General features: G+C 41.9%; 1 protein-coding gene across 1 annotated transcript; it reads left to right on the top strand.

Annotated features, from left to right (window-relative positions):
- The first annotated feature begins 5,241 nt into the window (after positions 1 to 5,241).
- LOC119693751 (CAD protein) lies at positions 5,242 to 15,993 on the top strand. The gene is made up of 11 exons (XM_038118163.2): positions 5,242 to 5,387; positions 6,922 to 7,040; positions 7,398 to 7,539; positions 7,936 to 8,209; positions 8,690 to 9,006; positions 9,096 to 12,237; positions 12,331 to 12,435; positions 12,562 to 12,810; positions 13,063 to 14,823; positions 15,078 to 15,461; positions 15,698 to 15,993. The coding sequence occupies exons 2-11, from the start codon at positions 6,923 to 6,925 to the stop codon at positions 15,902 to 15,904; spliced, it is 6,699 nt and encodes a 2,232-aa protein (XP_037974091.2). The 5' UTR covers positions 5,242 to 5,387; position 6,922; the 3' UTR covers positions 15,905 to 15,993.
- The last annotated feature ends 32 nt before the right edge of the window (positions 15,994 to 16,025 follow it).

Here is a 16,025-nt window from a genome sequence, read left to right as displayed (position 1 = left end):
GTCACAAGATTGCTGAAAGATATCGTGCTCATTCAGAAAGAACTTAGGGAAATCCAGGAGGTGTATGCTTCGGAATCTCAATATGCGACCGTTAAACAGTTTGAAGCCCTAAAATTTGAATTGGATACATTAAAAAAGTCTATGCCTGCCAATAATGAACCTTACGTTAATGTACGCAGAGGAGCTTTTTGTCTACAGGATAGTTATGATGACTGCAATAGCGGCCCGATGGGTATGTTGCTGTCTCCTACCCTCAGAAATGATGACGAGTTGAAAGTAACGCCTATTACATCTCCCTCTAACACCACCGCCGCCCCGGATAAACAAGTATCGCTCTCTTTGTCGTACGCAAAAGTTGCAATGAATCATCATGAACTTACTTCAACTGCCAAAACGTCGAGTGCTAAGACCGATCGGATAATAACACCCCGATGCGCACCCGCCCAAGTTAAGATAACAGATGCTATCCGACCAAATGAAGAAGGCACCACCGGAGAGTGGACGCAGGTGATAAGGCGTAAACAAACAAAGCAAACGCGTTTTATTGGGAGAAAGGGTAAAGCGCCCGTTAATGAGAACTCTAAGTTCAAGGCAGCAGAGGCTAAAATGCCACTTTACATCTATAATGTTTCGACAGAGACCACAGAAAGTCATATCGCGGAATACATACTTAATAAAACAAATGTTAAAGTATGGCCGGTGAAAGTTCCATCTAAAGAACCAAAAAGTTCTGATTCGTATAAAATATTTATACCAAAACATAAATTAGAACTATTTGAAAATGATGACTTGTGGCCTTATGGTATATATTTCCGGCGGTATATTGTATTTAGACAAGGAACTGAAGTCCCGGATAGTTCTATAACCAAAAATGCATAGTACAACTATAAATAAATGCAAGCTGGTCAGCTTCAACTGTAAGTCTGTTGTGAGAGCTACGGATTATGTAAAGGAATTATGTAAAAAACAACGACATAATCGCACTGCAGGAGACTTGGCTTATGCCGCACGACCTCGAGTATCTCAGTTCCATCGAGCCAGAGTTCGCGGCGACGGGATCCTCCGCGGTGGACACGGCGGCGGGCGTCGTGCGCGGCCGGCCCTACGGAGGGGTGGCGCTGCTGTGGCGAAAAGGTGCCTTTGATAACGTGTGTATCGTCAACTGCAAAAATACGCGAATAGTGGCAATAAATTGCAAAGTGAATGGCCTTTCTGTGCTTGTGTTTTCTGTGTATATGCCTACCGACTCAATAAAAAACCTACCGGAATTCACTGAGTGCCTAGCAGAAGTCAATGCTATTATTGACGACCTGAAGATAGAAAATGTATTTGTTTTAGGTGACTTTAATTCCCACCCTGGTGAATTGTTCTGTAATGAGTTATTGCGATTTTGTTCGGAACAGAAATGGATTTGTGCGGATTTTGAATATCTGGGCTTAGACTCGGGCACATACACTTTTTTTAGTGACGCCCATGGTTGTACTCGTTGGCTAGACCACTGCCTTACTAGCACTGTAGCGTACAAATCCATTTCTAGTATTGAGGTAAAATATGATGTTTCTTGGTCGGATCATTTCCCTTTGCAAATTGCTTGTGACTTTTCAATACTAGCACCAAGTAGTAATGTAAGCAATGTGTTGCGTAACTCTGTACTGTGGGGTGAGCGGGATAAGTCACAAATTGATGAGTATCATAATATTTGTCATTCAGAATTAAGATTAATTGATTTTCCATCTGAGATGAGTAACTGTTGTGGTAAAATGTGTAACAATACGGAACATAAGAAAGTCATTGATAAAATGTACAAAAATATTGTTATGATTATGCAGAAAGCCGCACTTCACTGCAGTAAGATAAGGATCTGTAGTCGTAAGAAATATGTAATTGGTTGGAACAAACATGTATCGGAGGCGCACAGGGAGGCTCGGCTGGCCTTTCAGACCTGGCAGCTGTATGGCCAACCTTCATCTGGTTACATACATGACTACATGAAAAACACCAAAAAGGTCTTCAAGAACAAGTTGAAGTGGTGTCAAGACAATGAGAATCAGATAAAGATGGATATCATTGCAACAAGTCATGAAAACAAAGACTTTAGTAAATTTTGGAAACAGACTGACAGACTGAGTCCCAGGATGAGCCTTCCTGTAACTGTAGATGGTATTTCCGATGGTACAGATATTGCAAACCTGTTTAAAAGTAATTTTATTGTTCCCCCTACACAATCTGTGAACTACATGACTCAACAAGGCGATCATCCCCGTGATGTGGCTGCTGATACACCTCATATACAGTATACTGTGAAAGATGTGACGTCTGCAATCCATTGTATGAAACGAGGCAAATCACCAGGACATGACGGGCTGAGCGTCGAACATTTGAAGTATGCAGGTGTACACCTGCCCAGAGTACTCACGCTTTTGTTTAATTTTATAATTGGACACTCTTATCTGCCTAGGGATTTTATGAAAACTATTGTTGTGCCAGTGGTGAAGAACAGAACAGGTGACTTGAGTGACAGTAACAACTACAGGCCAATTTCGCTAGCCACTGTAATAGCCAAAGTGTTGGACAGTTTGCTTAATAAACACTTGGACAAATGCTTGCGGCTGCACAGCGGGCAGTTCGGTTTCCGCGCAGGGCTGTCGACTGAGAGCGCCATTATGTGTCTTAAGCAAACTGTTCAATACTACACTAGTAGAAAGACGCCGGTCTATGCGTGCTTTTTGGACCTTTCAAAGGCGTTCGATAGGGTGTCCTATGACATTCTGTGGGATAAGCTTGCGAAAGAAATGCCACAGGAGTTGGTTTCAGTTTTTCGCTACTGGTATGACAATCAAGTTAACACAGTTAGGTGGTCTAATTCCAGCAGTGGCGAGTATAGGTTGGGTTGTGGGGTAAGACAGGGGGGTTTGTCTTCCCCTAAATTGTTTAACCTGTACATGAATGATCTGATAGGTGAGCTCAGCAGCACCAAAGTTGGTTGCTCAATAGATGGCGTTATGATCAATAACATAAGCTATGCAGATGACATGGTGCTGCTGAGCCCATCGATCAACGGTCTCACGAGGCTTCTGGCAGTCTGCGAGTCGTATGCGGAAACACACGGACTTAGGTACAATACTAAAAAAAGTGAACTGTTAGTGTTTCAGGCTCCAAATATAAAAAAGAGACTGGTTCCTTCAGTCTACTTAGGAGGAGTAGAGTTAAACAGAGTCACCGAGTTCAAGTACCTGGGTCACGTGGTCACGGAGACGCTCGTAGACGACCTGGACATGGAGCGGGAGCGCAGGGCGCTGGCGGTCAGGTGCAACATGCTGGCTCGCCGGTTTGCACGCTGTACTCGACAAGTCAAGCTGACCTTGTTCCGAGCGTACTGTCAGTCCTTCTACACGTGCAGCCTGTGGGTCAACTACACGCGCCGGGCCTACAGCGCGCTGCGCGTCCAGTACAATAACGCACTGAGGATCGTGTTGGGGCTGCCGAGATTCTGCTCCGCATCAGGTATGTTCGCTGAAGCCAGAGTGGATGACTTCTTTGCCGTCATGCGTAAGCGAGCAGCCTCCTTACTATCACGTACGCGGAGCAGCTCGAATGCTATCCTCAGTGTGTTGGCGGATAGGATGGATAGTCCAATTGTGAGGCAGTGCGTGGGTGTACACCTTGACCGAAATAAGAAATGAATGTACTTAACTATTTATTTGTTAATTCAATTAATTTATTCAATTTATTATTTCATATTATTTAATCCAATTTATTTCACATTTAAAATGACATTGAAGTATATTTATTTATTATTTCTGATCTGATTTAATTTAATTTAATTTTTGCATGTACTTATGATTTTTATATTTTGACTAACAATTTTATTTGACATGTTTTACTAATTTACTATGGATGATATATCTGGAAATAAATGTTTAATAATAATAATTTGTTGCCCACTAGGATTTTTACACCGTAAATTGTATATACCTAGCAATAGATTGGTAAATAAAGCGCCTACGATTAATATGTATTCATATCGATTTCCAGCCACAGGGTATGGAAATGGATAGGAAATAAAAAATCGTTGTCAAATTGTGGTATTATAACGTATAAACATGCAGGCAAGTTAATTATATTCATGGCATGGTAGAATACAATAACCATAGTTTCCTACAGAACAATATTAATTGACATGCCTACTTTAGACATGATTCATGATTCCCATTGAAATTGCTGAATTCTTTCGCTAAGGGTGGTCATAATAAGTCATCATAATTATTTATACACTAAGTAACTAGGTAAATAGGACTAGGACTACCTTCAGGCTACTTACGAAATTTCACCATCCATATTCCTTACCCTACTCCTACATCACAGAATATCATACGGTAGTATCATATATTATCATAACCGCACATTCAGCTATAACATTATGAAAACCGATGTTAGGACGTCAGCTCTTCAAAGTCGATGAGGCGACAAACCGGTCGGACTTGTATTGCGAACACTGTGGGCACTAGCGTCGATAGGTACACTATAGATGGCTAATTCCCGATTCCAGGCTTTCTATTAAACAGGTATACGGTATAGGTGTTAGGTAGTTTTAAGGTAAATGAGCTTGAACATTGAAGGTACGTATGGTTTTCCACCACTGCTTGACTTGTTTTTTAAGAGGTTTAAGTATAATGGCTAGCAGTAAAATCAAACAAAAGTGGGTCCTTTCGTCCCCTTCCCTAACAGATTTGGGTGGAACAAGAATAAAAACAGGAATCGGAACAAAACGACCGAACCCTAAAATAGGATTATCATGAGTATCCTAGCTGTACCTGCCTTAACATAGTCGTAGTAATCTAATGTCAATAGACTTTTGCACTGGATTAGACTGATAGTGCTGATAACATACATTCCGGTCATTGGTCATTCACACGATAGATAAACTAATTATGTGACCTACTTATATGAAAGAAAAAAACTCTCAGTGTATGGTAGACACATGCGACGTATCAATAACCAAGACTATAGTAACTACATATACATATATTAAATTAAGTATGCTGTCAGGATATCCATGAACTTGACTGCGAAGCTGTCATTCATTGAATGAGATGGAATGGAATGAACCCATTGTAACATGAACGTGCTAAGTATGCTCATGAACCTAACTTCAGTCGGTTAACCATGCCGCTCAGTGTCGTGAGATGGTGCTATAGAGGAGGTAGTGAGTGCGAGAGGGACAGGCTGAGGTCGTTTGACAAAGTGTGGCACTTCAGGGCCGAGGGCGATAAGCCGGGTGCTGCGCCGCGCCGCGGTCTGTCGTTCTGCGTCAGCCGACAGCGCTGGTCCGTTTTCCAGCTACGCAGATTAATACCACGTGCTCACTAAACGAACCTAAAAATTACGTGAGTAATTCAAACTTTTCTTTAAACCGCTTTGGTGCTATATGTTATGGTGCCACTTAGTGTGGAATTAAAGTCTGATGCTTAAAGATTTGAGTTAGGTTAATTATTCACTTAACAATTAGTTTCTTTACCAAATTGATGAAGTTAAAAGAGTTTCCACAAAGTTTATGGAGTTGATCAGCTGTATGATGATTTGATGAAGTTTATGTATGATGTTTTATGTAGGTATTACTAGGTATCTATTTAGATAAAATACATGTAAGTAGTATTACCATGAACTTATTAAATAGGTTTAGGTAATTACCTCTATACAAAATTTTTATTATACAAGTGTTCAGTTGCACTCATTCTTAGAATAGTGCGTATAACTATAACTAACGCGTATCTTATGATTATGATACGGGCATAGGTAGGTAGGTACTTGACATTGAACTCAATAGTGTTAGCCGGACTGATTTGATTACTATAGACATCTCAGTTATAGTGCCGGCACTGAACTGCGTTATAAATTTATTGCTTAAACCACCTTAATAGATATGATTTACGCACTTAATAAAATTAAATACCTACTTATAGCAATGTTTGAATATACCTGGATCCACTAAACCGTATAACTTGAATGGCACAGTTGTATCTACAGTCCTAACTTACCATTACTTAAATACAACAAGTTAATCGTACAGTAAATATACTTTCTTATTAGGTACCTATAAGTTATATTTTTAAACTTTGCTATTGCTCAGCCTCAGTCAGTTGGGTAAAACTATCCTTGTATGTATATGAACATCTTAAACCCGATCAGCTGAGACTGACAGCTGAGAGAGATCGTTGCTATGCGGTTTTAATATCGCGGAAATATTCAAATTCGCTATAAACGGTACTTACAAGATAATAGAATCCGATGTCAGGTTGATGAACTATTTCCGAAGTTTCGTGATGATATCTATTTTTTAAATTAGGTACAAGTAAGTGCATACCTAACTATTTTAGGTAAGTTTACCTATTTGTGCAGGTCCTGATGTTTGTTGGCTCTTAAATATTAGTTCCATCTTTTATACTACTTCTTACTTGCTTCGTATGGTGCAGTGTGCGTGTTTCATTTTTAGCCGAAGGTCTGCTAGCCAGCTATTTTATTAAAACGAGAATACAAAATTAGGGTTGATCTCAGCAAGGTCAAAGTTTCTCCATTATTGTAACGAGCAAGCCACTAAAAAAATAAAAATACCATGACCAAATTCGGTGATAGAGGACATCGTGGTATTTTTATTTTATTTTTAGGACCTAGGAATTTGAAAATAAAACGAATATTTCCTTACATATCGTGATATAGTAGATATATACTTAAGTACATGAAATCACGACCACTAAACTAATCCACTTCCCAAAAAACCTATTTAGGATACCACTGATCCAAGATACTCAAATTTTATGTAAGTATGTGTAAATAGTGCATATTTTAACATCATTAGTATACACATCTCGTGAATTTTTTTTTTTTACTTATTATTAACTTATAATATTATTGTATCCTCAGCATGGACGAGCAGGAGATGAGTTGCTCGGTGGGCGCGGCGGTGTCGCTGGTGCTGGCCGACGGCTCCGTGTTCCCCGGACGGAGCTTCGGCGCTGATGAACCCGTCGAGGGGGAAGTCGGTATGTTGTCACAACTTCATCACAATCAAGTGTATTTATATGTCTGAGCATGTGTGTGCTTCGCGACTGTAATACTGTATTTGTAATTCGAAATCTGAGACTTTCTTCAGGTGTATCTGCTGATTATAATTCAAAGTGGTTTATTTTTTCAATAAATTCATTACATATAAGTTATAATATTTTATTAAATTATAATACAAGTTTCAAATTACTTATAATAATACGCGTCTACCGTCTACTATTTGTCAATTATAAATCAAAATACCTACCCGAGATGGACAGGTCGCTAACAGGATGGATCAAACTAAGAAAAAGAAACACCACAAACTCACAATCTTCCACTTCCGTTGTTTCCAGTGTTCCAGACGGGCATGGTGGGCTACCCGGAGTCGCTGACGGACCCGTCGTACCGCGCGCAGCTGCTGGTGCTCACCTACCCGCTGGTGGGCAACTACGGCGTGCCCGATGAGGAGGATAGGGATGAATATGGACTGCCTAAGTAAGTGTAGCTATTGATTATCATGCAATTAATTGTAGTTATTTATGAATTGATTGTCGTCATCACTAATCATTCACTGCTAAGTAGGTAAACATAATATATTATGATCAATACGTTTCCTGATTTTTGATATCTTGATTTTAGAACACTTTTTACCCACGAGCTACTCTTTACCTTAAAAGATTTTCCTTGTAAAGTATTTTTTCCCATATTTAATCACCTTAAACCATTCACGGTCTACATTCATGAAAAATTAGCGAAATCAGTCCCGTTCCCTTTCTGTCCCCATCCCCTCTAATGCCTTCCCCTTCTACGATCGAAATTAATCGAATTCAAAATAAATTACTTGTAGCACCTAATAAGCAGGCCGTTAAATCCCCATCTTCAACCCCACAGATGGTTTGAATCAAGCCGCATCTGGGCGGCCGGGCTAATCGTGGGCGAAGTCAGCACCCGCGTGTGGCACTGGCGCGCGCGGCGCTCGCTCGGCGCGTGGCTGGCGAGGCATGGCGTGCCCGGGGTCTGCGGCGTCGACACTCGCGCGCTGACCGTGCGTCTGCGCGCCGGGGTCACCCTGGGCAGGATAGTGCGGGGTGTGCCGCCCTTCGGACCCCTCCCGCCGTTGGCTGATCCCAATGAGAGGAACTTGGTCGCTGAAGTTTCTATTAAGGTATTTTTTAGTTTATTTTTAATTGTTTTGCATGCCTGCCCTGAGGTGCACGAAAAGAGCCCAGACGGGACAACTAGTCTCAATTCGGAGAGACAGACTATAATAGCACAGCGTGCGCCTGCGCGCCGGGGTCACCCTGGGCAGGATAGTGCGAGGTGTGCCGCCCTTCGGACCCCTCCCGCCGTTGGCTGATCCCAATGAGCGGAACTTGGTCGCTGAAGTTTCTATCAAGGTATTTTTATGTTTCTTTTTTACGAAGGGAGCCTAGACGGGAGAACTAGACCGAATTTGGAGATATAAAAAGAGGAATGCTTGCCAACCTGGACAAATTGAAATGAAAGTATTAACATGAATGTGGTTGTGCGAAAAAATTTTCAACATAGTCAATATTCCTAAATGCTAAGTTTAAATTATCTATATGTTATCTATTATTTTTATTTACCTAAGTAACTACTTATAATCCTAATTTTCTCTTTTCAGCAACCAAGGGTATTCAATGAAAAGGGGGAATTTACTATTGTGGCCGTAGATTGCGGATTAAAGTACAATCAGATAAGATGTCTGACGAAGAGAAATGCGAAAGTGATATTAGTGCCATGGAATTATCCACTAGACCCCAAGAGTTTCGATGGTTTATTCATCAGCAACGGTCCTGGTGACCCTGAAATATGCAAACAAGTTGTAGAAAACATTAAAACTGTGATAAATAATAAGAACGACGTAAAGCCGGTCTTCGGTATCTGCCTTGGACATCAACTATTGTCAACAGCTGTTGGATGTAACACTTTCAAGATGAGGTGAGTTTTATTTAAACAAGTAAAAATGCAAATGTATAGGTATGTTTTAAAAACTTTGTAAGTAAAACATGTTTTCATTTTAATTTCAGTTACGGAAACCGTGGGCACAACTTGCCCTGCACTCACAGCGGCACCGGCAGATGCTTCATGACGTCACAGAACCACGGGTTCGCCGTCGACGCCGAGTCCTTACCGAGCGGGTGGAAAGTGTTGTTCACCAACGAGAACGACAAAACAAACGAAGGTATCATCCACCAGGAGCTTCCGTACTTCAGCGTGCAGTTCCACCCCGAGCACACCGCCGGCCCCACCGACCTCGAGTGTCTCTTCGATGTCTTTGTAGATGCCGTTAAGACCTACAAATCTAACCAGAAATGCAATGTCGACCACATGATCAACGAACTACTTACGTTTGTGCCGACCGTGCATGAGAGACCTAAAAAGGTGTTAATATTGGGATCAGGTGGCCTGTCTATTGGACAAGCTGGTGAGTTTGACTACTCCGGCTCACAGGGTGTTAAAGCCTTGCAGGAGGAGAAGATTCAAACTGTGTTAATTAATCCCAATATTGCAACAGTACAAACTTCAAAGGGGTTGGCTGATAAAGTGTACTTTCTTCCGATTACACCTGAATATGTAGAACAAGTGATAAAAGCAGAACGCCCGACTGGTGTGCTACTTACATTTGGAGGTCAAACTGCATTGAACTGTGGAGTGCAGCTGAAAAAATCAGGTGTTTTTGAAAAATATAATGTAAATGTTTTGGGAACACCAATTCAATCTATTATTGATACAGAGGACCGAAAAATATTTGCTGAAAAAGTTAATGCTATTGGAGAAAAAGTAGCTCCCAGCGCTGCTGTGTCAAGTGTAGAAGAAGCTATTGCAGCAGCCAATCAAATAGGATATCCCGTAATGTCTAGGGCGGCTTTCTCATTGGGAGGTCTGGGTTCAGGGTTTGCTAACAACGAAGAAGAATTGAGAGCTCTGGCTCATCAGGGATTATCACACTCTGATCAACTCATTATTGATAAATCACTAAAAGGGTGGAAAGAAGTAGAGTATGAAGTCGTTAGAGATGCATATGATAACTGTATTACAGTTTGTAACATGGAAAACGTTGATCCTTTGGGAATTCACACAGGAGAATCTATTGTTGTGGCACCAAGTCAGACATTATCTAACCGGGAATATTATATGTTGCGAAACACGGCTATCAAAGTAATTCGCCACTTTGGAGTTGTAGGAGAGTGCAATATTCAGTATGCATTAAATCCTTACTCAGAAGAATTTTACATTATTGAAGTAAATGCCCGATTATCAAGAAGTTCAGCCTTAGCGAGTAAAGCAACAGGGTATCCGTTAGCGTATGTTGCGGCTAAACTGGCTCTCGGAATCCCGTTACCGGAGATCAAAAATTCCGTTACTGGAGTAACAACAGCGTGCTTTGAACCTAGCTTAGATTACTGTGTGGTTAAAATACCTAGATGGGATCTTGCTAAGTTCAACAGAGTAAGCACTAAAATTGGAAGCTCTATGAAGAGTGTGGGTGAAGTCATGTCTATCGGACGTAATTTTGAGGAAGCTTTTCAAAAAGCACTTCGCATGGTTGATGAAAACGTGAATGGGTTTGACCCCAACATAAAAAAGGTTAACGACGATGAACTGAGAGAACCAACAGATAAAAGAATGTTTGTTTTAGCAGCAGCTATAAAAGAAGGATACTCGATTGAAAAGCTTTACGAACTAACAAAAATAGACAGATGGTTTTTGGTGAAATTAAAACGTATCATTGATTATTATACGGTACTGGAAGCTTCGAGTCATGACAAAATCAGCATTGCAATTCTGAAGGAAGCAAAGCAGATTGGATTTTCTGACAAACAAATAGCTGCTGCCATTAAAAGTACAGAGTTAGCAGTAAGGAAACTAAGAGAGGAACACAAGATTTCTCCGTTCGTGAAACGAATTGATACTGTGGCTGCAGAATGGCCAGCAACTACTAACTACTTATATGTTACTTACAATGGCAGTACTCATGATATCGATTTTCCGGGAGATGCAGTAATGGTCCTAGGATCTGGAGTCTACAGAATCGGAAGTTCCGTTGAGTTTGACTGGTGTGCAGTTGGGTGTTTGAGAGAATTACGAAACCAAGGCAAAAAAACAATTATGGTCAACTATAACCCTGAGACTGTCAGTACTGACTACGATATGAGCGATCGGTTGTATTTTGAAGAAATATCTTTCGAGGTTGTTATGGACATTTATAATTTGGAACACCCAGATGGAGTCGTCTTATGTATGGGAGGTCAGTTACCAAATAACATAGCAATGGACTTACATAGGCAACAAGCAAAAATTTTGGGAACTTCACCAGATATGATTGATGGTGCCGAAAACAGATTCAAGTTTTCAAGAATGCTAGACCGTAAAGGAATTTTGCAACCGAGATGGAAGGAATTGACAAATCTTGAATCAGCTGTAAAATTCTGTGAGGAAGTGGGATATCCGTGCTTAGTCCGTCCTTCCTATGTATTGAGTGGAGCTGCTATGAATGTAGCAACTTCAAATCAGGACTTGGAAGCATACCTTAAATCGGCAAGTAAAGTAAGCAAAGATCATCCAGTTGTCATATCGAAATTCATAATGGATGCAAAAGAAATTGATGTCGATGTCGTTGCTGCTGACGGAGTTATTCTTTGTATGGCTGTCTCGGAACATGTTGAGAATGCAGGCGTGCACTCAGGGGATGCCACCCTTGTTACGCCTCCACAAGATATAAACCAAGAAACGCTGGAGAAAATCACTGAAATCGCAAGAGTTATAGCCGAAACATTGGATGTTACTGGTCCGTTCAATATGCAGTTGATAGCCAAAGATAACGAATTGAAAGTAATAGAGTGCAATGTGAGAGTTTCAAGGTCGTTCCCATTTGTATCGAAAACTTTGGACCACGACTTTGTGGCGATAGCTACTAAAGTGATTCTAGGACTACCCGTGGAACCAGTTAATGTAATGGGTGGTTGTGGGAAGGTCGGTGTTAAAGTTCCTCAGTTTTCGTTTTCACGTCTGGCCGGCGCTGATGTTACACTTGGTGTAGAAATGGCTTCCACTGGAGAAGTAGCGTGTTTTGGTGAAAATCGCTATGAAGCATATTTGAAATCTCTAATGAGCACAGGATTTAGGATTCCGAAAAAAGCTATTCTGCTATCAGTTGGAACGTACAAGGTAATAATAAATTCTATTATATTAACCATAGGTATGTTCGATACGTTTATAATTGTGTGGTTATATAATTTAAATTTTTAAACTATTTTTCAGCACAAAATGGATTTACTACCAAGCGTACGAACTCTTCACCAAATGGGATATAAACTTTACGCTAGTATGGGAACCGGAGATTTTTACACGGAACATGGGATAGAGGTATGTTGTTTGCTGTGCTATGTAGTAGGTATAAAAAAATATCATAACAACACATCCGATTTATTTTCAGACTCAAAAGTGTATATTTTACAGTTCTAAATAGTAATAAAATCTCTTGATGTTTAGGTAGAAAGTGTACAATGGACATTCGACCACATCGGTGACGCGGAAGACGACCGTTCGGACGGGGAGCTGATGCACCTGGCAGACTTCATGGCTCGCCGGCAGCTGGACCTGGTCATCAACCTGCCCATGCGCGGGGCCGCCAGGAGAGTCTCCTCGTTCAGTACTCATGGCTACAGGACGAGAAGATTGGCTGTGGACTACGCGGTGCCCTTGGTCACTGATGTGAAGTGCGCTAAGCTATTAGTCCAGGTAAGGTTTTTATTGATACTATGTTTAAACGTTATTGTATTTATGGTTAGGGGCCGTCCATTAATCACCTGAGGTCGTTTTTCTCATTTTTTGTCCCCCCCCCCTCCCCCTGGTGATATTTGTTGAGGTTTGGGACCACATTGGATCACGTGTTTTTTTATCTGAAGTCTATGTAAAGGTTATTTTTGACTAGAAAAAATATAACGAAAATTTCGTGATTTTCGCGATTAATGTGCTAACTTTCTTCAACAGGCTATGAAAAGATGTGGCGGTGCTCCCCTAATGAAAACGCACACCGATTGCATGACTTCACGGAACATCATCAAGCTTCCAGGCTTCATTGATGTCCATGTCCACGTCAGAGAGCCTGGAGCTACTTACAAAGAAGACTTCTCGTCCTGTACTGCCTCAGCCCTCGCCGGGGGTGTCACTATGATCTGCGCCATGCCCAACACTAACCCACCGCTAATTGACCGTGGCTCCTTCGATTATGTGTCAGCTCTAGCCAGGGTGAGTGCCCGTTGTGACTACGCTCTATACGTCGGTGCATCATCCAGTAACTGTGATACAGCAGCAGAGCTAGCTCCTCAAGCGGCATCGTTGAAAATGTATCTCAATCAAACATTCACGACTCTCACACTCGACGACATGACAGTGTGGCAGCGCCACCTTCAGAATTGGCCTAAAAAAATGCCAGTGTGTGCTCATGCAGAACGAGAAAAAACTGGTGCTGTTATTTTGATGGCATCTTTGTTGGATCGTCCGATACATATTTGCCACCTTGCAAGGAAAGAGGAGATAATGATCGTCAAAGCTGCTAAAGAGCGTGGATTAAAAGTAACTTGTGAAGTGTGTCCCCATCATTTGTTCTTGAGCACCGACGACTTGGACCGAATTGGAATGGGTCGGTCAGAGGTCAGACCAGTGCTCTGCAGTCCTGAGGATCAGGCAGCTCTATGGAAAAACTTGGACGTGATTGATGTTTTCGCAACCGACCATGCTCCACACTCCGTTGATGAAAAGAACTCTGAGAAACCTCCCCCGGGCTTCCCGGGTCTAGAAACCATTCTTCCTCTACTACTAAATGCTGTTCACGAAGGTCGCATGACAATAGAAGATCTAATAAACAAATTCCACAGAAACCCTCGAAAGATATTCAATTTACCAGAACAGCCAAACACTTACGTTGAAGTTGATATGGACTACGAATGGACGATACCAACGGCTATGGAATTCACAAAGTCGAAATGGACACCTTTTGCTGGTATGAAGGTTTGTGGGGCGGTACATCGCGTCACACTGCGAGGAGAAATCGCTTACGTGGAAGGACAAATTCTTGTACCACCAGGCTTTGGACAGAATGTCCGGGAATGGCCAGCACCTAAAAAGCAGTCATTCCCATCATTTGCGATAGAAAAGATTGAAAAAGAACTCAGCCGTCCTAACTCCGCATTAGATCACTCCGCAGAATTGAGTAAATTGAGTGACTTAGAAATCGATCAAATTGAGCACAGTAAATCGGATGTGCAAGGAAAGCTGAATGTGCACTTTAACGAGATGAGGAGCATGTCTCCGCTGCCGCAGCCCACGTCGGGCCGGCAGCGCTGCGACAGCTCGTCCTACTACCCGCCGCCCACCGCCGTCACCTCGCACGGCGCCAGGCAACGCAGCGAACTATACGGCAAGAGCATCCTCACTGTTGACCTATTCGGTAAAGAAACTTTGAACGACATATTCAACTTGGCCCAGTTTATGAAGACCAGCGTTAGCAAAGGACGAGTATTAGATGACATACTACGAGGTAAAGTGATGTCCTCGGTATTCTATGAAGTGAGTACGCGAACGAGCTGCAGTTTCGCGGCCGCCATGCAGCGGCTGGGCGGGTCCGTCATCCACACCGACGCCACCAGTTCATCCGCCAAGAAAGGGGAAACCTTGGAGGACAGCGTCGCCGTGATGGCGAGCTACTCGGACGTGGTCGTGCTGCGACACCCGGAGCCTGGCGCAGTTGCAGTAAGTTTTAGCCCAGAATAACTTTAACCTTATCTTCATCTTTTAACTACTCACTACTCAATGTGGAAGCTTATAATATATATATTTTATCTTTTATATATATATATACCTATATATTATTAATAATATATTTTTTTTTGCACTCCTGGAGGAAAATCTACACAGACACCTGGGAAGGCCAGAATAACTTTGGTATTTGGAGATTGACAAACATGTTTTAATATTAACAAAACTCTTAAATTTTCTCTTTCCAGCGTGCAGCACGTCACTGTCGAAAGCCAATTATTAACGCTGGAGATGGAGTGGGAGAGCACCCAACCCAAGCGTTACTGGACATTTTCACGATACGTGAAGAGATTGGTACCGTCAACGGTTTAACAATCACAATGGTTGGAGATCTTAAAAATGGACGCACCGTTCATTCCTTGGCACGACTCCTGACATTGTACCAAGTTCAGCTGCAATACGTCAGTCCTCCCGGCCTGGGGATGCCCAAACATATTATGGACTTCGTGGCTTCAAAGGGCATACCGCAAAAAGTGTACGAGCGATTGGAAGATGTGCTTTCCGAGACACATGTATTGTACATGACTAGAATACAACGGGAAAGATTCGACAGCGACGAGGAATATCAAAAGGTCAGTGTTAATCAAAAAAACCTTATTAAAATACTTTTTTCATCTTCTTATCAAGACAAACAAGGGTTGGTCACCGACACTTTATAAATTAGAGTCAAGTTGTTAAGTCACTTCGTGCATCCACTTATAGCTACTCAGCAGCTAAAATGTAATGTAAATTACACAAATTCATTTCATTGTTACTGTAGTACATACTTACTAAGTATGCCCCTAACCTTCACGCATTCTTTCCCCAGGCGAGTGGCGTGTTAGTTGTGACGCCTCAGCTGATGACGTTGGCGCGGCGCCGCATGGTGGTGATGCACCCGCTGCCGCGCGTGGACGAGATCTCCCCGCAGTTCGACTCCGACCCGCGCGCCGCCTACTTCCGCCAGGCCGAGTACGGCATGTACGTGCGCATGGCGCTGCTAGCCATGGTCGCCGGCGTCAACCCTCTCATCTAAATAAATGTCTAGGACTTTTTTGTGACAGTGACAGTAAGGTGCCATCAAATTTAATATCGTTTGTTTAATAAATGGTATTATCGTTATTATGTGTTTGTTTATTATGATTGATTTAATTTCA

This window comes from Plutella xylostella, chromosome 10, assembly GCF_932276165.1.
Source record: "Plutella xylostella chromosome 10, ilPluXylo3.1, whole genome shotgun sequence".
Taxonomy (NCBI): Eukaryota; Metazoa; Arthropoda; class Insecta; order Lepidoptera; family Plutellidae; genus Plutella; species Plutella xylostella.
Note: the sequence above shows the minus strand (reverse complement) of the source record. Positions and strands in the feature narration are given on the sequence as shown.